The sequence below is a fragment of the Lycium ferocissimum genome, chromosome 5 (assembly GCF_029784015.1).
Source record: "Lycium ferocissimum isolate CSIRO_LF1 chromosome 5, AGI_CSIRO_Lferr_CH_V1, whole genome shotgun sequence".
NCBI classification, from domain to species: Eukaryota; Viridiplantae; Streptophyta; class Magnoliopsida; order Solanales; family Solanaceae; genus Lycium; species Lycium ferocissimum.
Genome location: NC_081346.1, coordinates 8,456,112 through 8,481,705, shown reverse-complemented (window position 1 = coordinate 8,481,705; position 25,594 = coordinate 8,456,112). Strand labels below are relative to the sequence as shown.

General features: G+C 36.4%; 2 protein-coding genes across 2 annotated transcripts; both read right to left on the bottom strand.

Moving 5' to 3' along the window:
- Positions 1 to 3,132: 3,132 nt before the first annotated feature.
- On the bottom strand, positions 3,133 to 4,451 carry LOC132055814 (protein MIZU-KUSSEI 1). Its single transcript, XM_059447811.1, has one exon. It carries the CDS (start codon positions 4,200 to 4,202, stop codon positions 3,327 to 3,329), a length of 876 nt encoding a protein of 291 aa, XP_059303794.1. The 5' UTR covers positions 4,203 to 4,451; the 3' UTR covers positions 3,133 to 3,326.
- A 1,038-nt stretch (positions 4,452 to 5,489) lies between these two features.
- On the bottom strand, positions 5,490 to 9,361 carry LOC132055815 (protein Dr1 homolog). The gene is made up of 6 exons (XM_059447812.1): positions 8,983 to 9,361; positions 8,508 to 8,569; positions 7,667 to 7,756; positions 6,773 to 6,867; positions 6,273 to 6,341; positions 5,490 to 5,993 (listed from the first exon to the last, which is right to left on the bottom strand). The coding sequence occupies exons 2-6, from the start codon at positions 8,560 to 8,562 to the stop codon at positions 5,670 to 5,672; spliced, it is 633 nt and encodes a 210-aa protein (XP_059303795.1). The 5' UTR covers positions 8,563 to 8,569; positions 8,983 to 9,361; the 3' UTR covers positions 5,490 to 5,669.
- Between the last annotated feature and the right edge of the window lie 16,233 nt (positions 9,362 to 25,594).

Genomic DNA, 25,594 nt, shown 5'->3' with positions numbered 1-25,594 from the left:
TGGGACTTGACACTTCCTCGTATTCCAGAACTGGACTAACATAACACAGGGGTCATCAACATTGAGAAACACAACAAAGCAATTGATAGGTTTAACTCTTATACCATGTGAGGATATGATTCTTGGGTCTAACTCAATCCCAGAAGCTAGATTATGAGAAAATGATTGCTCAAAACCATTGAAGGAGGTCCTACTATTTGTCGCAAACTCAGTCCATGACATGTATCGTCCGCTTTGGCCCAACTCACAGATTGGTCTCTTGGGCTACGGAATCATTAAGCCCAAAAGGATGTACCGTTTGAACTTGTGTTACGTCTTATAGTAAAGCTTATCTCTTTTTTCTCTCATTAGGATGTGAGATTCGCTTAAAGTGTCATGTAAACCACCTTTTCATAAATTTGCCATCCAAAAAGCCTGTCAGTCCTACTCTAATACCATAACGAGTTAGGCTCAATGGTCATATCTTAACACTAAAGCAAATCTTAACCAGTTAAAGAAAGGATAAAGGGTTATTGTCAAAGACAGAACAATAGATTCAAAGGAATTACAACTTAGAAAGTAATCCAGCTACTATACCAGGTGTAAGAGTTGTTTAACCCATTGACATCATTATGAATAATCTTCCTGTTTTATCATTTTTTTATGAAAAAAATGGTATTCAGATTAGCTTAATACATTTTGATTATTTCACCGGGTACTTATTACTCCCTCTGTCCCAATTTATGTGGCACTTTTCGCTTCTCGAGATTCAAACTGCATGAACTTTGATCAATATTTTAAGATGTATTTTTTCACGAGAAAAGTTGCAACTTATAGTACTTTCCATGTAGTTTTCAAATATATAAATTTTAATGTTCAACTATTGAGTTAATCTAATCGAATTTAGCTTCAAATTTTAGTTAAATTGGCTCTCAAAAAAGCAAAAAGTGCCACATAAATTGGGATGGAGGAAGTACTTATCATTAACGCGATAACTCTGCCACTAAAAATTTATTAAGATGAGAAGAAATTACCGAGCACTTTTTTGTATCTGATGAAATTTGAATCCTAATCTCCCATGGTCCAGCGTTATCTCATCTTCTTTTACCTAAATGTCTTGAATGCTCTTTTAACAACGGTTATAATTCCCTGTTGGTCCTACAAAACGAGGCCTGAAGATGTGTAACTAGGCACACCTTTCTTTTTTTTTTGGCGTGGTAAGTAAAAAACAAGGAAATGTTTTAACAAGACGGTGTATAAGTATCAATAAAAGCAATATTTAACAAGTAATAACCCAGATATATGAAGGAAATGCAGTGTACTTTCCTAATGATTGAAGCATTAGTAGCAGACTGAAATAATCATAACAATACCCAAAATGATGTTTATACCCTACTTTAAACTGTGTCATATCTTGCTAGGACCTGTGAAATCCTTGAGATATTCATTTTTGTTAGTATTTTCCTCCTTTATATGTATCAAATTGCAATATTGAGTATACATGATTAGATGGGACATACTGCCAAAAAAAAAAAATACTCAGCGATGTTTGAGCTTATCCTCCTTAAAAAATTGATTTGATTAAGTAGAACAGCAACAACTGTTGAAACTTTGAATAATGATAACAACATGATCAAAAGAAAACCTCGGTTACTGTGAAATGTAATCTTAATTTTGATATTTTCATTTGATTGTTGTACTCCATTATACATCCACTAAGATGGCCCCTCAAACATCAACCTTCTCTTTTTCACTTTGCATAAAGGATACTGAAAATAAAACAAATGAATATAAAGCCTTGAAAATAGGAGATGTATCATTGCATACTGTAAACAAACTTTTGTTTGAACGAATACCTCTTTTCTCCTGATCATAATTAAGTTCTAATAGCATCATGTGTTACCTACCGCCTAGTATTATTTTATTTAATTGGCATTTAACACCTCTATCCAGCACTTCAATTAGGGACCAAACATATTATGTGACAAGCAAATGGACATATTTACCTATTTAATAAAAGTTTGATATTTAGTTATATGTTATTGACTTTCCCTATCAAATGAATCTTGCCGCAGCAATAAGAGTTGTCGTCACATGACCAAGAAGTAATTGATTCAAGCAGCGGAAACAGTTTCTTGTAGAAACGCAAAGTAATGATCCGTACATATATCCAATGTAATCTGGCCCTTCCCTAGATTCAATGCATAGCGGGAGTTCAGTGTATCATGCTATTCTTTTTAACCTTATCAATTGAATGAATCTTGGCGCAACAGTAAGTTGTCGTGGTATGACCAAGAGGTCATGAATTCAAGCCGTGGAAACAGTTTTTTTGAAGAAACTCAAAGTAATTATGCATACGTACACTCGCTAAGTAATTCTAGCCCTTCCCTAGATTCCGTACACAACAGGAGCTCAGTGCATCGTGCTAGATTGTATGCTCTTTTTTTTTTTTTTTCAAGATTGTGATCTAATTCTTATTTATTGGATATGTCTGTCAAATATAAGATGCAAAATTTGGAAATTTTGAAACTTCTAATGGTGTAAAGGGAAAGCTAAGTTCTAAAGCTGAGTAACATGTCAGTCTGTGAAGCTAAGCTTGGGTTGATTTTGCTTTTGAGGACTTCTATGATTTAGCTTTAGTAGTAGTTTAACTTCTTGGGATTCTCATGTTACTTTGATCAAGTTCAGACCAAAGATATGCACCAAAACCAATGATTGGAACATGCAATTTTATACCTTCAGATGCCCAAAATTTATCTAGTATTGTATCTAGCTAGTTGCCAGAAAAGGGAACTAGTAAATCTTTAAAGATTTGAAGGGGAAAAGCAGTCAAGAAAAGAAGGCAGAAAAAATAAAAAAACAAAGCCCCCTACTGCAGAATCTCATCTGCTGGAAACAACTTTTGTCATCACATTAAAAAAATCATGAATTCTAATTAGTAAAGGGGTGTTTGTGCTAAGAGATTCAAGAATTTCATCATAATCCAAAAACTTTCCCATGTCATAGAGCAATAAAAGAAAAAATGTACCAACAAAATGCCAACTTTGATGGATACAGGAACATATTTGAGCCAAAATGTCATGGTATCAACAGAGAATTAGAAGACAAAAAGAATAAATATTTGTCTTATCTGATCATGCAGTAATTCAATCATTTAGGTAATATAAGTAACATATATTTTCCATTCCACCCAAGAAAGAACAAAAATACAGTAAATCCAGTGTCCAAAATAAAAGACAAAAAGAAAATAAAAACATAGAACATTGCTAGATCTCCATTTCCATGGATCAAGAAAAGATTATATATTGAGTTAAACTTCATCTAAGATTCTAATAAGTGATTTGACCTTAAACTCTGAGCAAGTAAATGTTAAGTTCAGGAGCAGCATTGTTATCAGGATTCATCATGTAAAATGCCTCTGAATCTCTAGACCCAATAACTCTTTCAAACTTAACCCTCATATACATAATCTCCCCAGAATCAGCACTTTCTTCTTCTCCATTCCCAGGCAAAACACCAGCACCCATTGATATTGGCTCAACAGCTTTTAAAATCTGCATTTCTTTTGGCCCAATTTCCCTTCTTGTTGCAAAGCCACATTTTTTACCATTACAGTAAGTCCTCCATATAGGCTCATCTATAAGTCTAGCAACCTTTTTTTCTTCCTCCTTATCGCATTCCAATGCGATTCGGACTAACCCAGAGGCCATTTCTCGGACTAATCCACTTATAGGTGTGGCTAGCTCAACTAAGAAAGCTGGTTGTGTGCTGGAATCTTTTTGAAATGCAAAATGTACATGTCCACGCCTGTGACCAAAAAGAGTGCCAACAACTCTGGTTCCAAGGCCTTGTTGGTAATTTCCCCGGTTTCGCCCGAACGCCGTTAGCACAGATTTTAGCCTTGTCACTGCTATAGTTTGCAGCTTCCTCCTTGTTGCTGAAGCAGACTGATTGTCATCTGTCTTGTTTTCATGGATGGTGTTTAAAGTGGATGACTTGGTGGTTGAAACTTCAGGGTTCTTGAAAGATTGTGCCTTTATATTCTCTGTTGGTGTTTTCACTTCTTCATTTCTGTTTGAGGGGTGCTTTGGAGATGGATTCTCTGATGTTGCTTCTTCTTGTTCTTGTTCTTGTTGTTCTTCTTCATTGCTGACTTTAGCTGTCCAGTGGAACTGCCTCTTAGAGGACAAGTCTTGGAAACTCTTTGCCATCATTGTCTTCATCTAAGAAAAGAAAATAATCAGAGTAGGCTGCACCCTTTTAAAGTGTTGGTGGGTAGGAGAGTAAGGTTCAGAGAGATTCTAGTTGCTTCTTTATTGAAGGGAATTTCTTTATTCCTCTTTTTCTTTTTTTATTTGTTTAGCTGCAAGTACTTTGTTCAAGCAAATAAGAATCTGACAAAGAAAAACACAAGTGTCCCCACCAACTGTCATGGGAATTGGGAGTAAAACACAGGGAAAGGTGAAGGCTTGAGAGGTGGTGAGGGAGAGAGGTAAATGTTTTGAAATAAAGAAAGGAATCTCAGGGAGACATAAGATGTGTTATTTCACTTTCTTGTGGGGTATGGTGAGAAAGAAATAGCTTGACTGGCTCTTTTTGACCTGAACACAAACAGTGTGGTCACAAAAATCACAGTGAAAGAGAGAACCAAAGAACCATCACTATTTACAGTAGACATCCTCCCAACACAACGTTCTGCTTCATGTCTTGTTCGTATGATAAAACCTGCATACGCACTGCACCCCATATCCAAAAGGAACACAACAGTGATGATGTTTGCCTCAGCTCAGCAATCACTCAGATTCTCAAACCTTTCAAAAGACATGAAATATTATGTTACTACTCAAGACACAATAACCTGCGATACACACTGCATCAAAGCTGACACTCTGATCAGGGATTTACAGTTCTATCTTCCACTTCATTTTAAAAAAAATATCGCCAAGCCAACCCTCAAAGTGATGTGGTGGGCCTCAATTAAATGGAAAAACAGAAGCATTTTCTTTTCGACATTTCATTTTTTAGTTTCCCTCTCTTCAGAAAGGGAAAAGACTTGCACCAATACCGAGTAAGGTGGAGCACCAAAGGCACAACCTAGCAGTCAAATAAGTGAGTGAAAACTATAGAAAATCACGAGTCAAATGCTAGTGGAAACAAAGACAGTTAGGGGTAATGGTGGATCCAAATTAAACAGGGAACACCAAGTTGGGCAGCTTACACGGACCCTAGGTTGTTGCCATGAGCACTAAGTTGAGTTGTAAAGCCACTACAAAAATGACCAAATAAGTGTATAGCGACCATCATATTCATCATTCATCCCCTACTGGTTTTCAGTGCTGTGACAATTTTTTATAAGGTAAAAGTAATAAAGATGAAAGCAATCAATCACATTGGTCCTGGGTGGGGGCTGAGTAGGCCAATTAGTGTGAAGAGCCAACCGATGACAAAGAGCCCCAGCAATTCCCACTCTGACAAATAAAAATATACTGAAAGCACTTGTAGGCTGTAGAGACCATTCTGAAGAAAATTCACTAATAAAAGAACATACGGACATAATTAAAAGAGTACAAATTGAACTCAAGTCCACAAGAAGGCAAAGGTGCCTGGAGCTTTTTGTACATGATAGAAGAGAAACCACCTCTAAAACGACTAAAGAGAGTGCTTGCCTACATAAAAAACAAGGTCCTAAGTTAGCTATCCAATTTTTGCTCCGCTTCTGAGTCTTGCCGTTTGGGCGGAACTGGAACAACTCCATTCATCCTCGCTTCTGAATCTTGCTGTTTGGGTGGAACTGTAACAACTCCATTCATCCTCGCTTCTGAATCTTGCTGTTTGGGTGGAACTGTAACAACTCCATTCATACTCGCTTCTGAGTCTTGCTGTTTGGGTGGAACTGTAACAACTCCATTCATCCTCGCACGTGCTTCAGCAAACATCCTCTGTTGTGCAGCTAACGCTTCTTCTTCCGTCATTTCAGCTACATTATTGCTCCACTTCCCAGCTCTCACAGTGTCCTATGGGAGAAACGCAAAGCAAACGGGCAATCGTTAATGAAGATCTTTTCACCCATTAAATCATTTCACATGGTCGCAAAGATTATCAAATTCAAAATAATCTCAACTAGCACGTCGATTGGTTAAAACACTAGCCACCACATGCAGAGAGATACTTGGATCAGGAATGAGAAAAGAAGAGGAATAATTATAACACTTAATGTCTTCAAAACATCCTAATTTCTAGGCCATTCATAGATTCCAACTCATGTAACAAGACAGAAGCGAGCTCATGCGTACCACAGTCTCCAGCTTGTGTTGTTCATATGCGGCATAAACTTCTTCAATATATTCCCCAAAGCCAAGAACCTGAAAGACAAAAGCTGTTTATCATTCCCAAGGAAATGGAAGGATATAGAACAAATTTTCACAGGCTAAAAGTAACTATTTAATTAAAATTAAGGTTTCTTGTTATTCAACACTAATAATTATATAAGTATTCAGGTATCATTTAAAACTGGTTCCATGGGTTTCACGGGGAAAGGTTGTTTCTAGAGACCTAAAGAAACAAAAAAGTAGTGTCTGCAATTGATGTGGCCTAACATCACCTCGGGGGAAAAAACAAACTAACAACAAACCAAACATGAAAGTAATTAACAAGGTTTGCATTTCATCATCCTGATCGGTGTGGTGCAATTTTGTGAGATCTCGGATGGGAAGTAAACATCAGATACTTGCCAAAAAAAAAAAAAAAAAAAAGATGATTAACATAATAAGGAAACTACAGAATCAAGAAGTACCTCTAAAGCCTTGAGTACATGTTCTGGTGCTATTGTTCGTTTATCTTCTCTATTACAAACTTCATTTGATTCTGATGAGATAAGATTGATGAACTCTGCACGAGAACAATGAAAGGTGGAATACCATGCAGATTAGAAAAAGAACCGCAGTAAGAAGATTCTACAGATATGAAGAGTAAGAAGATTCTACAGATATGAAGTCAAGCTATAATTTAACTTTAAAGAATGTAAAGAGATGATATTATTTAATCTAGTAGAAGGAAAGAACATAGGAAATAGTTCAATCCTGTTGAAATAGCAAGCACAAGTCACCAGTCAAAACATTATCGGGAATGTAGTTATAAGAAAACATCAATGGAAATAAGTAAATAAAAGCAGTGTCACAAAACAAATTGTTATGCTTTGTTTCTATCAACCACATCGCAATAGACGGTTATGGAACAGGTTACCTTATCAAAAGAAAAATGATACAACGAATATGTTAGTATAACAGAGTAATGATCAAGTTCCATTATATCTCTCGCTTTTTGAGTTTAGTCCACTATAGAATACATCTCAAGATGAGTTAAACAGATCTTGAATGCCTTTAAGGTTACCTGTATTATCCAACTATGTCCAAAAAATTTCAATGCTTATCACTCGCATTCCCTGTCTTGTGTCTCACAACATTAAATCGGCAGAGTGATAACCAAGAGCTAACAAACAACTAAAGCAAAAGTTTCCTAGTCAACCATTGTCTTCCAATGTATATACATATTCTTACTTATTCCCTCTATTATACTAGAGAGGTCACAGTTGCTATTACATGCAAACGCTACTGACAACAACACAACACATCAAAAGAACTTTAAAGTAAACTCAAAATTTAAATCACACATACTAAAATCAACTCACCTACACAACATTCAATCAAAAGATCCTGAGTATCTCGGGCAACACGAACATCAGGGGGCAACATTTCTTTAATAATCTTTGTCATAGTTGCTGAGAAGAGAAAATAGTACTATCAGCACGGTCAGCAAATTAAGCAACAAAGAAAACCATCAGGCAAACTCAATCATCTATCCCAATTCCTAAATAACAAACTTGTGAGGAAAATAAAATGATTCAGTGCATAAGATGAAACTAGAAGCAACCAAAAAAACTTCAATATAGCCACTGTTCCGCTTGCTACTGGAATCATATCTCATCACTCTAATTAAATTATCAAATATCTTTGCAGAAGCAATTAGTATTACATAAGTCACTCACAAGTCAAGTTTTACCCTCTTCAGAAATATTTCACAAGTTAAAGGGAGGCAAAGGGGTTCAATTGAATCCCCTATGCCAGAAAATTGTACTCGGAAAAAGGGGCAAAAACTAAATTTGAGGGTTATATATAAATTATTGTATCCCTTTGACATAAGAGAAAATTCCAGTTCAGTGGGGTAAAGGGGATTCAAAAATTATTTAGGTCACAACTCACACTTTAAAATCCTAGGTATCGCACTAGTATTAACTTGAATCCTTATAAAATTCACTGGCTATCTCCCAGCCTTGTTAATATCCCTCTCTGCTCTGCTCAGAATCTCGTTAATTAGGTTTTAACGATAACCAAAGAGAAACAGGAGGATAATTCACCAAAAAATAATCATCAAAAAGCAGAATCACGAGAGCAACTGAGAAATATAAATTATTCTCTAATATACACCAGACATGTGCAGCTATAAAATAGAACATGGAGGAAAAGAAAAACCTTTAGGAAGCGAAGCATCCTCCTTCGTCTTGCCAACGATATCCATCGGTTCCATTTTAACCCTTCAAAACCAAATCAAATCCACAATTCAAAATTAAATTCACAAATTCTAAGAAGAACATTACCAATTTTCTGCATATCAAACAAAAATGAAAAAAGTAAGGGTCGTTTGGTAGCTGGTTATAGTTATGCAGGGTTTACTTGAATAAATTAGTTATTCCATCTTCTATCCTGCATAAAATAATACATAAATTTCCTCATAACACATGGAGTATTACTTATGTGGATTCCTTAATTGCAAATCAAACGCCGTATTAATTTTATCTATGTATAACTTACCTCCTAACCATCTGCCAAACGTGGTACGTAATACTTATGAAGGATTTAATTTAATTAATGAATAACTTACCTCCTAACTAGCTGCCAAACGACCTCTAACTGAATATGATAAAATAGATACAACAATTATTCTTACCTTAGAAAGAGCAGTTGCTAAACTGGCAGATCGGACGATTGGAAGAATTCGAAAGGAGGCGATCGGACGGTGGTGGTTCATGGTGGATATAGTAGAGAGAGAGGAGTACGTGTTTGCAGACGACTAGGGCAAAGAAAAGCGCATCCAACGACGGATTCTCCACGCGCGAATGGATACGTGTCGTGCATAAGCAGTGGGTCCCATCATCTTTGTGAATGCTAAATGGGGCGTGGTAACCACGCATGAGCGTAAGTACGTGGGATAACATGTGACGTGTGTTGCTTATATAGTTTTCAGTAAAATGATAAAAAGGGTTGGGTGGACGGAGTTAGTGGCGTCAATGAAAAGGAGAAGATACGAGAAAGTTTCCGACTTTGCTGGATCTGCCAATTATGCATGTCAACTCCATTTTGCTTAATTTGGGCCTTTGTAATTGGGATAAAAATTAGATTAGATTTGTCTATTATGTGATCATAAGCCCATTTCGTTCAATTTGAGCCTTCTGTAGTTGGGCTCGGGATCCATTTTCGAATCTTACTTTTGGGCTATCATATATTCCTTTCTATGGGAAAACTACGTATATATAACGTATTGGAGAAATATTTACGAAACGTAACGATAGTTTTAAACTTATTTACAAAACATAACGATATATTACAAAACATGTGACGGATTTTCATATATTTTTCGTTTTTTTATTTTTTTTCCAGAAAATATATATATTTTTTATAAAAAAAATATTTTTTTTTTTAAAAAATATTTTTATTTTTAAAAAAAATAATTTTTATATATATTTTTTAAATATTAATTTATTTTTTTTTTGCTCAATGGATTAAAAAATTACCTCATATTTCTATGTATGAAAGTTGTATGAAATGTGTATGTGTGAGCAAAATTTTTAATATAATTTTCATATACAAAATTTTGAGCGAAAACTTTAAGCCTTGAATATTGTATGAAAATTGTTCAATGTTGTTGTAGTTGTATTAATTTTAAAATCTAACATGAACTTTATACATGAAAATGTGGCGAAATTTTAAGACATGAGCAAGATACAAATTTCATATTGTTTTCATACACACAATTTTGAGCGGATTTTTTAAGCCTTGAACGAGATATACACATTTCATACATTTTTCATACACTAAATTTTGAGCAAACTTTTTAAGTCTTGAAAGCGAGATATACACATTTCATACAACTTTCATACATAAGTTTTTGAGCAAAAAAAAATATATTAATTTTTAAAAAAAATAAAAATAAATTTAAAAAAAAATATTTTTTTTAAAAAAATAAAAAATATTTTTAAAAAAAATGATTTTTAAAAAATAAAAAATAATTTAATTTTTTTTTTTTAAATATAAAGCATGTTTTGTATAGGATTTGTAATGTTATGTTTTGTAAATATAAAACTATCGTCACGTTTCGTAAATATTTCTCCTTAAGATGTATATATATGTCAAAGACCCTATTTCTATCTACTATTAAGAAGCATGGGTTGGGGCTCCCTTTTCGTCGTCCGTTGTGGGGCCCCTCCATGAAAAAAAAATATATATTTTGGCTCCATATTAAACAACCCATAATTAAAAAAAAAAAAATCAAAACAAAATTGTACCAAAAAAAAATTGCGGGCCTCATATATATTAAACAACAACTAATATTAAAAAAAATTGTGGGCCCCATATTAAACACCAACCAGTATTAAAAAAAAAAAAATTGGAACACACCACATCCAAACTCACGGAAAAAAAGTGAACCCCATATTAACAAAATTAAGCAATATTAAAAAAAAAGTGAATCTCATAATAAAAAAACAAACAATATTAAAAAAAATGTGGGCCCCATATTAAACACCATGCGTATTCATAGCAAACAACGATATAATAAAGTTTTAAATATGGAGCACAAACTACAATGTTATATTAATCGTGTTTTGAACATAGTTTCCCATATTGACAAAATCAAGCAATATATAAACAAAAAAAAAAAAAAAAAGTGAATCCCATATTAAAAAATTAAACAGTGTCAAAAAAAAAAAGTGCAAACTTTGTATTCTTAGCAAACACTAATATAATAAAGTTTTAGATACGGAACACAAATTACAATGTTATATCAATCATGTTTTGAATATAGTATATATATATATATGTTATATGCATAAAAATAGTGCAAATTAATAATGTCCAAAAGGGCGGGCTCCATACTAAACAACACTAGGGAATATAAAATAAAAAAATAAAAAAAAACTATATAAAGCATGGGTTTAGACCCATGCTTCATCGTCCGTTGTCCCTTAAAAAAAAGGGGGGGTGGGCCCCATACTAAATAACACCGAGCAATAAAAAAAAGGAAGAAAAAAAGTGAAACTCACCACATCCAAACTCACGGGAACAAAAAAGTGGACCCTATATTAACATAACCAAGCAATATTAGAACAAAAAAAGTGAATCCCATATTAATAAAACAAACAATGTTAATAAACAAATGCTTAGAAAATCAAACAATTAAATCAATAATGATAGACTCATTGCCACATGCGTATCGACCCATTAGTAGGAGCAAATGAAATTATTGTACAGCAACATACTTAAAATACTCATATATTAAAATAAGATAGAATTTAATTACTTTTTCATTTTTTCCTTACTCTAACAAATGTGAAAAAATTGTGGGCCCCATATTAAACACTATGCGTATTCGTAGCAAACACTAATATAATAAAATTTTAAATATGAAGCAGAAACTACAATGTTATATTAATCGTGTTTTGAACATAGTATCCCATATTGACAAAATCAAGCAATATATTAAAAAAAAAAAAAGTTAATCCCATATTTAAAAAAAATCAATGTAAAAAAAAAAAGTGCAGACTTTGTATTCTTAGCAAACACTAATATAATAAAGTTTTAGATACGGAGCACAAATTATAATGTTATATCAATCGTGTTTTGAACATAGTGTGTGTATATATATATATATTATATGCATAAAAATAGTGCAAACTAATAATGTCCAAAAGGTTCGGCCCCATACTAAACAACACCGAGCAATAAAAAAAAGAAAGAAAAAAAGTGGAACTCACCACATCCAAACTCACGGGAAAAAAAAAGTGGACCCCATATTAACAGAATCAAGCAATATTTTAAAAAAAAGTGAATCCCATATTAATGAAACAAATAATGTTAAAAAACAAATGCTTAGAAAATCAAACAATTAAATCAATAATGATGCCACATGCGTATCAACCCATTAGTGGGAGTAAATAAAATTATTGTACAGCAACATACTTAAAATACTCATGGAAAAAAAAATGGACCCATATTAAAAAAAAAAAGGCAACGTCAAAAAAAAAAAAAAACTGTGCACCCATATACTAAAAAAACAAACAATATTCATGTAATTCCCAAAGTATCCCATCAAGTCAATAATAGTAGATTCATTGCCACATGCATATTAACCCATTAGTGAGAGCAAATGAAATTATTGCACAACAAAAAATATGGACCTTATATTATTACTTTTCTTCAAAATATTTAATTGCTGTATTTGCTATTCCGCCATGTCATTTATTTATTATGTTTACTAAAATAAATATACTTAAAATATATATATTTAAAAAATAAGATACAATTTAATTACTTTTTTATTTTTATTCTTACTCTACTAAATGTGAAAAGAGATTAATATCAAATGAAGATCAAATAATGAATAAGATAAATTAGTCAAATTATAATTCTAATTCACGTTTCCTTAAAAAATCATGCAAAAGACAACATGACAAGTAAAATGAGCTAAACCGAAAATATTTACTAAAATGTAAAATTAATTTAATAATGTGAATTAAAATTATCCAAATAAAAATTTGATAAAAAATAATAAGTATTTTACACTTTTAAATTAATCGAATTAAAATTAAAAATATCAACGATGCTCAAATATTGCTATTATTTTATCTCAAAGAGAGGAAAATAATTTTCTTTTAAACAAGTCTTCTCTTTTAAAAAGTATTAATAAATTTTCGTAGCAAACACGAATAAAATAAAGTTTTAGATACGGAAGCACAAACTACGCCGTTATATTAATTGTATTTTGGACATAGTATATATATATATATATATATATATATATATATATATATATATTATTTAAACACAACTATATATACATAGATACACTATAATCCGAAGTGCGCACTGGCATAGGCCATCTAGTTTTTATTTAAAAGTTAGTAACTTCTCAATTGATGCTATAAATGTATAATTTGGAATAAAATACGTTATTTGAACTATAGATAAAGTAATTAAGGTGAACGACTTAAAATAGTTTTATTGCCATAAAATATCACAATCTATTTTTCGAATTGGCATATCATGATACAAAAAAGTTACATAACTAATGAAAAAACCAAATTATGCGTTGTTTGAGATAAGTGGGGAAAATGTATTTCTAAATTTGGAGTAAATCTTTCCTAAAGACAAAGTAAGAGGGGAAAATTAAACTTTACCCAATTAAAATATACCAAACGTATAAATTGTGGATTAACAATTTGGGTAGCCACTATAATTCCTATTTCTAAGATTAATTAGTAATTTACTAAGAGGTTGTTTGGTAGAGTGTATAAGAACAACACTGAATAAGTGTATTGATGTTCAACTAAAAGTCTATATTTCTAGTACATTATTGCCTTATATCTTGATCATATTTGTATGATTTACATTGTTTCTTGGTTGTTTCGAGCTCATTACATGTTTTATGTGCGTAGGAAGTGTGTTGGTGGAAAATGGATTGAAAAGGAATGATTTGGTGCAAGTCGAGACAAGAAAATAAAGAGTCGAAGAAGTAGAGCTCGTCCATGCTCGCCTAGCGAGCATCCTAGACGAGTCAGGAGAACCAACCATGTGCAAAACAGCGAAACGAAGGAATGACAAGGAAGTTGACGAGCCATGCCAAAAACATGCCTAAAGGCTCGTCAACCTCCTCGCCACGCGAGCCCATAGATGAGCCCGATCAGTTTTTCTATTTCAAATTTGGCTTGGCAAGGGAGCTCCTACACGCACTGGGTTATATTTAAACCCCTAAAAGACATTTTTTTAGGAGGAGGCGGTATTTTTGGAGACACGACCTAAAAAAGAGAGTAAGGAGCCGCCAATGAGCAATACGAAAGATTCGGCACCATTCCTTTCGTGGGAATACAATTCAACAACAACAACAACAACAACAACATACCCAGTGAAATCCCACAATGTGGGGTCTGGGGAGGGTAAAGTGTACGCAGACCTTACCCCCACCTTGAGAGGTAGGGAGGTTGTTTCCGAAAGACCCTCAGCTCAAGAGAAAACAAGACAAAAGAGTCAGATAGGGACAAGCATATCAGAATAATGAGAAAAATAAGAAATAACAAGAGCAAAGAGCCAACAAATAAGCAGAAATCAAAGGGCAATAAACGATAGAGCAAAACTATGACCACTAGTGCGAGAGAATAAATGAGACTACCTACTAGCCATACTAGCCTTCTATCTTAATTTGAGTCCTCCACAACCTTCTATCTAAGGTCATGTTCTCGGTAAGCTGAAACTGCGCCATGTCCTGTCTAATCACCTTTCCCCAATACTTCTTTGGCCTACCTCTACTTCTCTTGAGACCCTCCATAGCCAACCTCTCACACCTCCGCACTGGGGCATCTGTGTCTCTCCTCTTCACATGCCCAAACCATCTCAGTCTCGCTTCCCGCATCTTGTCCTCCACCGATGCCACTCCCACCTTGTCCCGGATGTCTTCATTCCTAATCCTATCTCTCCTAGTGTGCCCACACATCCACCGCAACATTTTCATTTCCGCGACTTTCATCTTCTGTACATGAGAGTTCTTGACTGGCCAACATTCTGCCCCATACAACAAAGTCTGTCTAACCACCACTTTGTAGAACTTGCCCTTAAGTTTTGGTGGTACTTTCTTATCACACAGCACTGCAGAAGCGAGCCTCCATTTCATCCGCCCTGCACCAATACGATGAGTGACATTATCGTTAATATCCCTATTTTCTTGTATAATAGACCCGAGATACTTGAAACTTTCTTTCTTTTGGATGACCTAGATACCAAGCCTCACTTTCACGTCAGCCTCATTTGGTACGCCACTGAACCTGCACTTCATGTACTCCGTCTTGGTCCTACTCAGCTTGAATCCTTTAGACTCCAACGTCAATCAAGACTATGTCATCCGCGAACAACATACACCATGGCACTTCACCTTGAATTTGTCGCGTCAATCCATCGATTACCAAGGCAAATAGAAACGGGCTAAGAGCTGATCCCCGATGCAAATAGAAACAGGCTAAGAGCTGATCCCCGATGCAAACCCATCAAAACTGGGAAGTGCTCCGATTCTCCTCATACTGTCCTTACCCTGGTCTTAGCTCCCTGATACATGCCCTTGATCGCTCTAATGTATGCCACAGGTCACCTTTAGCCTCCAAGCATCTCCATAAAACCTCTGTTGGCACTCTGTCGTAAGCCTTGTCTAGGTCGATGAATACCATGTGCAAGTCCCTCTTTCGCTCCCTATACTGCTGTCACGACCCGACTACGGGCCATGACGGGTACCCGGGGCTAACCACCGAGCACCGCTCATACCATTACCCATCGTACACATCAAGCATTCATTCATTAGTCTTATACTCAAATCATAGGAAAACCATTTTTCACTTGAAACATATTTACTTTAAATACATAAGCCCTACGGCTATCAAAATAATATATATGTATATATATATATATATACATATATATATATATATATATACACACACACATACGATGAAACGTGCAGACCATACTATCCACATATACGTATCTACGAGCCTCTGCTAGAGTGCTAGACATAGGGACGGGACGGACCCCCGTCATGCCCAAAACATATATATACACAAAAGAATAATCAATGGCACCTCGGAAAATGGAGTGCTCTCAAGTCGCCTAATAGCTCCTACGAGTCCGGATCACCTCCCCGTCTACTGCCGGGCATGAACACGGCGTCCAAAGAAAACGGACGTCGGTACGAACATCGTACTGAGTAAGTAAGGCATGAATGAAATGAACATAATATAGAAATCATAAGACATAGGATGAACATATAACCTGCGTGACCTTTAAGTGCGGATACATTTCATACATATATCATACATAAGTATATTACATGTATTACCATAGGCATGCATCATCGTACCATATATATATATATATATCATCATCCTTAACCCGTGTCCGGGTAACCATCGTAAGCTGCCCACTAGTGGTGATCATGTCCGGCCTTCTAGGCGCGATGGAATCATAAGCAGCCCGCCTTAGCGGTGACATATCCGGCCATTTGGGCACGGTGGAATCCTGACGCCCGCCTTCGCGGTGACATGTCCGGCCATTTAGGCGCGGTGGAATTATATCATCGTGCATATCATAGACTTATCATAACTTAGCATCATTATACATTTATCACCAAAACATACATTAGAACTTGAAGGCAACTATAGCTATGTCGGGGTAACATAAGGTCGTAAACCCCCGATTATATTATGGAGTGATCATACTCGTTATATCTCACCTTGGAGGGACTAACGTTTTAAGGTGAGTGCACATAAGGAAAACATCAATGGATCATAGTTAACATCATTATCTTTGTAGGAACATCATATCATAAACTCTAGAATCTTTAGACTTAAGCTCATCATCATCATTATCGTATTCGTAATGTATCTCTTATCTCATATGGCTATTCATGAACATAGACTCTTAGTTTTTCCGAATGTAGGAAATTCTTGAAGAAGGAGGAAAATCATGCCATAAGATTCATGCCTTAGAAAGAAAGGACTAGCCTCACATACCTTTTTCGTTTAACTATTCTATCGCTTGCTCGTTCTCCTTCAATGCCCACGTTTCTACCTTTAAGAGAATTCGCATTAACATTAGCTCATCGATTACATGAACGTGCTTACTAATGCTAGAGAAAATTGGGCAGCATATCCTTTGTTTATACGACTTTCCTCATATTACATATCAACTCCCAAACATCCATAGCAACATTCACAATATTATAAGCAACAATCATCATTCATCTACATTATCCATATCGCTTAATTTCACTTCAACTTCTCCATAATCATGGTCATAGTTCACTATTGCGTTTTCTCACCTATAATGCTTATCCCATGTTCTAAATGTCATTCATAACATACTTACAATCATAACATATCAATAATCATGATTCAATCCAAGCTATTTTCCAACAATGACACTATTCTTACATTCATGACCCATTTCATATTTCCTTCTACAATCCAAGTGTTTCAACTTTGCAACACCTCAGACAACATGGAAATACTATAAAACTCACCTTAGATAATGGAAGAATAAGCCTTGAGTGGAAATACTCTTCTTGCACCAAAGCCCTAGTTCACTTCCAATGGGATTTCTTGACTTGGATGAACTTTGACGTGTTTCATACACTTGGTTTTGTTGGTTTGATGAAGTTGATCATCAATTTCCCTTGGGTTCTTGTGGATGAAGAGTGGAGAGAGTTCTAGAGGGTTCTTGAGTTGTGGAGAAAAGAAATGAAATGAAATAAATGAGAGAGAGGGTCCTTATATCATTTTAGAATCTGACCCGACACGAACATACGGACCAACACGCGGTCCGTATATTTTATATCGACCGTATGTACGGACCGTATGTTTGGTCCGGTGAAGACCCTCACGTTACGGCGAACATACCGTTGGACATACGGTCCGTATGTTTTATACGGCCAGTATGTTTGGCCGTATAATGCCCAACTTTCCGAAGTTCGTTCTCGTCGACTTGTTTGACCTCCAATCCTTATGGAACCTTCTTAACACTTGTTTAACACCTCAATACCAATTTAAGGGTCGTTATAGCTCTTCTTGAAAACATCATTAAACTCTCATTAATTCGATGCTCATAAATCTTGCCCGACACACAACATATACCTCGTTTTCCTTAACAACTTTCTTCTCCTACCTCGAATGTCTTTGAAATCTCGATTAGGATCATCAAATGCTATTTCTTACTTATCAAAACATCGTATACGTCGTGCCCTTCGTCAGTCTATTCACTGTACATTAACGAAAAATTACCAAGGTGTAATAACTGCTCCACCAACCTCCTAACAATATGAATGGCCTCCGTAGTAGAGCGCCCTGGCATGAATCCGAACTGATTCTCTGAAATAGACACGCCTCGCCTCACCCTCATCTCTACCACCCTTTCCCACACTTTCATAGTGTGGCTTAGCAGCTTGATCCCTCTATAGTTGTTGCAGTTTTGAATGTCGCCCTTGTTCTTGTACAAAGGAATCATTGTACTCTACCTCCATTCTTCGAGCATATTCGCTGTCTTGAAAATGACATTAAATAACCGAGTCAGCTACTCCAAACCTGCCTTGCCTGCACACTTCCAAAATTCCTCAGAAATCTCGTCAGGTCCGGTCGCTCTTCCCCTGCTCATCCTACGAACAACACCCTTAACCTCATCCATCCTTATACTCCTACAATACCCAAAATAGCGATGCCTCTCAGAGTACTCCAGCTCTCCCAACACAATGTCGCTGTCCCCTTCTTCGTTCAATAGTTTATAGAAGTATGATTGCCATCTCCGTCTAATAAGAGCCTCCACCAGCACTTTGCCATCCTCGTCCTTGATGCACTTCACTTGATTCAGATCGCGTGCCTTCCTTTCTCTCGCCTTGGCCAGCCTGAACAACTTCTTATCCCCACCTCTGTTCTCTAGTTCTGCATAAAGGTGTTCAAAAGCTGCCGTTTTTACTGCCGAAACTGCCAACTTCGCTTTTTTTCTCGCCATCTTATACTTTTCCCTATTCGTCCGCTTCTCTTCATCATCCTTGCGTCCGCCAACCGCACTTCGCGTATACGCTCGCTTTGCTTCCACCTTCCCGGGATCGCTCCCACCACCAATCCTTCGGTGCCCGCGCGGCGACCTCTCGAGACCCCCAGAACCTCTCTAGCTACTTCTCTAATGCAACTGGTCGTCCTATCCCACATACTGGTCGCGTCTCCTCTACTTTCCCACGCCCCCAAAGCCATCAACTTCTCCCCTATCTCTTGGGTGCTAGACGGAGTCAAACTCTCCCACTTGATCCTCGATCAGTCATCCACGACCCTCTTCTTCTTCCTCTTTATTTCCAAGTTATGTTGGGTCATAAGATTCTCACTCTCTTGCAGTCTTTACAGAGGCTTTTATCATCTTTTCTAAGGAGCAAATAGTCTATCTGCATTGCAGCCAGCGAGCTACGGAAGGTGTCACGACCCAACCCTGTAGGCCGTGACTAGTGCCTTATCTGGGCACCCAAACACACTTATCCAACGCTATCTCAATTTATGTCAAACACACGTCCAAGTATATAACGAGCGACAAGGCTATGTTTCAAATTTATGTAATTTGCGAAAAAAAAATTTCGGCGAGAGTTTCCTTTGTTTTACGGGGCCTATCCAAAATAACCTGCGCACGAATACCAACAAAGGCCACACGGGGCCAACAAAACATCATATATACGTAAGCGGACCGGCCGCGCGCGCGAACGGGATCGCCCAAACACAATGATACAAACACAACCGTCGGAAGTAGGCACGACCCACAAACATGTCCCACGGACACTCTAAACGGACGGACGGGAACCATATGACGGTGTGGGCCCCGCGCCGTGCCCCCGAGCAAACAAATATATACACCGTGGACGAATATGTACCAAAGGTAGGCTCGAATAAGAAGCACTCCAAGACCGGCGATGAAAATCCTAGGCCGGCGGATCGCCAAAATGCTGTACTGCGGGCATGAAACGCGGCCCGACGAAAGGGGGTCGATGCGGAATATGTGCGAGTATGCAAAGTAGAAATATACAATATGTCAAATCGAGCCATAATCGAAAGCGGAAATACGGAAAGTAAGTACATATCCAAAATACCAAAGCGTTTACTTATTAATAATATTTTTCTCAAGAAAACGAACTATGCGTAGAGCTCGGTGTCACACCACATACCGCGGTCGAAATCCGGTATCACATCACATAACATACCGCGACCAAATACCCGGCACATATCGCGTAACATACGCGGCCAAATACCCGGCAATATCACGAGACATCTGCGGCCAAATACCCAAATAAGAATATCACGGACATAACATACATAACATAACATAACATACCGCGGCCGAATACCCGGCGAAATATCATATAACGACATACAAATCATTATTACAAACCCGATAGAATAACCAAAGCGTACTACTATTTCCAACCCGGAAATAGTCAATTCAAATTTTCTCCGAATGTCCTCGAAAGCATATCAATCCAAACTTCGAAATCATAATCCCGTATCAAAATCACATGCGTATGAGCAAATAAATAATTAAGCTACCTTTCAAAAATCCGGTGACCAAATATATTTACTAACATCGGAAAGTGCAGAAACAAGTTTCAGATTTATCGGAATTAGTACATCAAAGCTACAACCTTCTGAAATCGTCCTTATGTGTCAAACTGTATTATCAAACTCAATAAAGTAGTTAAAATAGTCATATTTGAAATCGGAATAATCATCACAACATTTTCTTCAAGAATTGTCTAAATTACATAAAAGGTATCGCGGGACCCACGGACGGTGTAGACCCGAGCGGGCCCGCCCATGAAAAAAACATACTCAATATATATCATACAAACTCCTACGAAAGTTTCAAAGCATTCGAGCTTTTCTGAAAAAGTTATGAGCGTTTGTAGTTTTTGAATCGCTAATGAATAAGTTCTTAAAAAAAAATCAGCTTTTAAGTAGCCTTTGCAAATTATTAATTCCAAGGGTATAAGGATCAACGTTATGGCATATTAGCACAAGGATACCAAGGAAACAAGTGCAAATCATATACAAGCTCGGATTGCGAGAATAGAGTTTCCTCGAGGCTTGAATCATAGCCTAATTTAACTAAGACATGCCAAAAAGGAAGGTTACTTTACATACCTCAAACGCTCTCCAAAATGATCCGAACTCAAGCTAATCCAAACTATGATTCGGGCTGCCCACGATCTAAAAATAAGCCATAAAATGCCAAACATTAGCTAATGACTTTTAGGCCTTAAATTCCAATTTAAGCCCTTAATTCTACAAAAATTTGGGCAGCATTTCCCCTGTAAATAGGCTACCCCGAGAATTTAACTCGCTCAAAATCAACAACAACAACCACAATAACCAACCTAGCAACATCGATAATCAATTCGAAAGGCAAAGTAATAATAGTAGCTCTCTTTTACATCATTCAACAATCTTTCATAAATTCAATTCGATGGCTTAACTTCAAGCTAACATCGACGCTTATACATTCGCATACTAACCCGAACCCATACCAACAACATTTAAGGACATTCTAAGCAATTCATACAACATTTCCAATAATCCCAATTTTTCTCCAAGCGGCAAAACAAATTGTCAACCGAGACAGCCCTTAATTTTTTTTTCTTCATTTCCAAATCATGATTTGTATCCACAATTTACATTCTAACAATGCTATCTCATCAATATACCAATTACATTAAATATACAATAACCTCCAAAAACAGCCCGCAACATTAACAACATCATTTTGAGTCAACAAACATTCATTTCCAACATAAGATTCATAGCGACGACGATTAAAACAATAAGCGATATTAATTCATCCTTTACCAAACATTTGAGGGCTATACACGGCCACATTGTACATGAACATATAGTGATGGTTTTTATTCTCCTCTCCACTCCACAACAAGCAAACACGATACAAGAATTAATTCATCAATTCCATTTTTCAACACCCATTTACACGGGTAGCTCCTCAAGCACACAACCCACTTCCAACACACTATATTTCAAGATATTCATCCATATTAACACACTACAATAGGCATAAAACATTTATAACCCATAAAACAAGAGAAATTCTTACCTTTCTTCTTTATTCCTCAATAGGCTAGGGTTTCCAAAAGATGAGAAATAGTGGATTGATCGCTCCAACGATGGTTCCACGCTACTTAGAGACCTCAAGATAATAGGTTTACATCAATGGAATAATTTTAGAAGGACAAGAAATGGGGGTGGATTTTCTTGAGCCTTGGCCAAGAGCCTCCTTCAATGGAGAGGTCTTCAATTTTTTTTTGTGCAAGTGTTGAAATGAGCTTAAGATGACTAGTAGTCATCTTTTAATCCCTTTATGAAGAAAGTACAAAAACTTGGCCCACTTTAATGTGTTGTTCCGCTCAAAAGTTGACACAAAAAAATTGTGTGGGGGCCTCAATCCACTCACATGGCCAACTATGGAAAATGGATGATTTTTGAACTTCCAATTTTATCACTTTTGGTCCCAAATTTTCCTAATTGTTCCATACCAATCAATTCATGCACAACTTATGTCTTAAAAAAAAAATCAAAGGTCAAAAATCCCGACTTTGTATCCCGAAATAGTTTTGTCCTTAACTTATCATAATTAATCCGGATTATTTCAATGCACAAAAATACGGGTTCTAACAGAAGGTTACCAAGTACTCCTCCTTCTTTGGGAACCTCGAGTTGGCTACCACCAAACCAAAAGCCTTTGCGAAATCTAAAAGTGAGACTCCTCCTCTGTTTCTGTCTCTGAAGCTAAAACCCCCATGCACATCATCATAACCCCTCGACACTGACCCAATGTGTCCATTGAAATCTCCTCCTATGAATACCTTCTCAGTAGGCGGTAAACCTCCCACCACTTCATCCAAATCCTCCCAAAAACGCCTTTTTTCCTCCTCGGCCAAGCCCGCTTGCGACGCGTAAGCACTAATAATGTTCAAGGTGAACCCTCCAATGACCAACTTAATTGCCATCATCCTGTCATTGACCTTCCTGACCTCTACCACCTGATCTCTCAACTCACTATCAACTAAGAGACCTACCCCATTCCTATACCCCGACTTACCCGAGAACCAAAGCTTATACCCGTCCACATCCTTAGCTTTAGGCCCTACCCATTTAGTCTCTTGGACGCAAGCAATATTAATCCTCCTCTTCTTAAGAATCTTAACTAGCTCTATGGACTTTTACTCTCAACCTAAAAGCTCCCTTAACCCACCTAGCCGCCGTCCCCGATCATGTTCTAGTCTACCGTCCCTAACTAAAGCCACTAAAGCAAATATACACTAGTCAAAGGTTTATCTAAGGCAAATAAAGATCAATACTAAAGCAACAGTTAGAGCTAAAGGCAAGAAATTGAAATAAATATTCAGTACAGTAGGGTAGGCAAAAATTATAAGTCTAAAAGACGGAATGGGTAAGGGCTGCCGGAGGTACCAACTCCAGGTAAATAGAACCTGTTCACTGCCGAAAATACTGTTCACCTGCTTGAAAATACTATTCACATACCGAAAAATACTGTTCACCGCTGTACTCTGCCGAGGACTTGGGTACCTGTGCAGGCCTGAACAAAAACCTACTGGAGAAAGGTTTCCAGTTGTAGGAAAAAAAAGGGAAGAAAAGAAAAGAAGAGAGAGAAGAGAGAAATAAATCTGGCCGGCGTCGTCGGCGGAGACAAGGGCCCCGGTCGTCGTCGTCTGTGACAGAGGAGTCGGTCGGAGTGGCTAGGTGTCCGGGGGGGGGGGGGAGTCACTAATCTTACCATTGGGGGGTGAGGGAGGAGAGAGGAGAGGATTCCAGTAAAATTTCAAGAAACTTATTTTCTTCTAAGAAATAGATTCAGAATTAAGGTAAGGAGTGAGAAATATGAAAATAAGAGCTTCCGTTCGTAAAATTTGTGAAAAATGTCGACTAATCCATAGGCGGGGACGAATTATATTAATTTGTTCCAACCTGAGACATAAACAAAGACAAGGATAATCAGACTTGCCAGAAGAGCCGATGTACAAATAAAGAATCTGTTTTGACATGAAATGGATATATCCGTATATCTCTGACTCATATTTACGAGATGATAAAATATGGCAAAAGCTATACCGAAAATTAGTTCCCGTAGGAGTGGACGTATTAGTTCACGTCAACGAGTTTTTCCTTTCTTCTTCTTATTTTCCATTGTTGGTTGTGAATCTCAGTATTGCGTTTTCACATACTTTTATGAGTAACTAATTTTCTATCTGAGGTTTTGATGGAACCTTTTGTAAGATGAATTCTAGTTACATTTTTATATAATTTAGCAGTTGGATTTTCTACTTGTTTAACTACGTGCTTTGTTTTAGTTGATTGAATGGCCATCGATTAGCTGTTCCTATTTATCACGTGTTGCTCTAGTGTGAATGCATATTTAGGTAGTTGTTGAACAACGCCACTCCCTAGGTATATGAGAGATCAATACAGTGGGTTTAAAAGCAGCATTAGAGATAACGAAGCTTTGACGTGGTCATAGTGAGCGGTGAGAGATTGCTAGCTAGAGTAGTTCGAGCGAATACGTCTAGTAAATTATTGTGATTGCTCGAGAGAGAATTACGGTAAGTTGAGTTCTCGTGATCCGTAGAGACTAAATCGGCAAGATTGTAGCTAACATAGCAAGAGGGATTCCGGCAATTGGGGAAGTTATAACCCTAGACCTCCTTAATCTTGTCTTCAATTCCATCCTCTTTAGTTGATAATTTTTACTGCTTTATTATTTATCAGATAAATAGTTTAAAATAGAAATCTTAATCTTTATAACTCAGAATATTGTTTGAACTTGTCTTCTTAGTAATATTGAAGAGTTATAGCTAAAGTTAGTTCTCTGTGGGATTTGACTCCGAACTTAAAAATCAATTATATTTGCAGCCCGCTTATCCTCTTTAGGACTAGAGTTGGGTGTGATCATGTATTAATAATGCCAGAATTAGTTATGCATTTTTTAATCTACCTTTTGGTTTGGTGTATTAAGGACAATTCTCTCTATAACCATGGTTATTCATGTATTAATAACCCTTGTATTGCTCATATCATAATTTACTATGTATAAAAATAGTATCGAATATATTATTTATACATAGATTGAAAAACACCACCAAATACAACAACAACAACTTCAGTGTAATTCTAGGGAAAGGATATAGTGTATTGAGTCTACACACGTTACTTCCATGCAGAGAGAAGCAAGCAAATAGAAGCTGAAAAACTACACCAAATAAGAGATTTAAGAGCCGTTTGGACATGATTTGAAGTTGAAGTTTTGTTTGGACATGCAGTTTGGATTTCTTAAATCGTATTTTTTCTCATAGACATAAGAACCTCACAAGTTGTGAAAATCATCAAAACGTTCTCAATTCTTATACAATCTTACCAAATGAGTAAATCATAGTTCATAACAAAATTAATACGCTACTGGAAGGCCTCTCCAAAAGATAAAACATCAATTGATGAACTTTAGTCCAATAAAAAGAGAAATTGAACATGAGTTATAGTGTAAATATTCTTTAATATAATTCTCCTACACGGATGGATAATCTCTTAATATACTACCAACTTGCAGATTTTTTAATATTTGACATAAATAGTTGGTAAACATGATTGTAAATATGTCTACCAACTTATAAATTTTTATTACAAAATATAAATTTATGG

Coding starts and splice junctions, on each gene's coding strand:
- LOC132055814 (XM_059447811.1), bottom strand. CDS start 4,202: ATGAAGACAATGATGGCAAAGAGTTTCCAAGACTTGTCCTCTAAGAGG.
- LOC132055815 (XM_059447812.1), bottom strand. CDS start 8,562: ATGGAACCGATGGATATCGTTGGCAAGACGAAGGAGGATGCTTCGCTT. Junction 6,342..6,772: donor ATGTACTCAAGGCTTTAGAG/GTACTTCTTGAT, acceptor TTTGTCTTTCAG/GTTCTTGGCTTTGGGGAATA. Junction 5,994..6,272: donor AACACAAGCTGGAGACTGTG/GTACGCATGAGC, acceptor TTTCTCCCATAG/GACACTGTGAGAGCTGGGAA.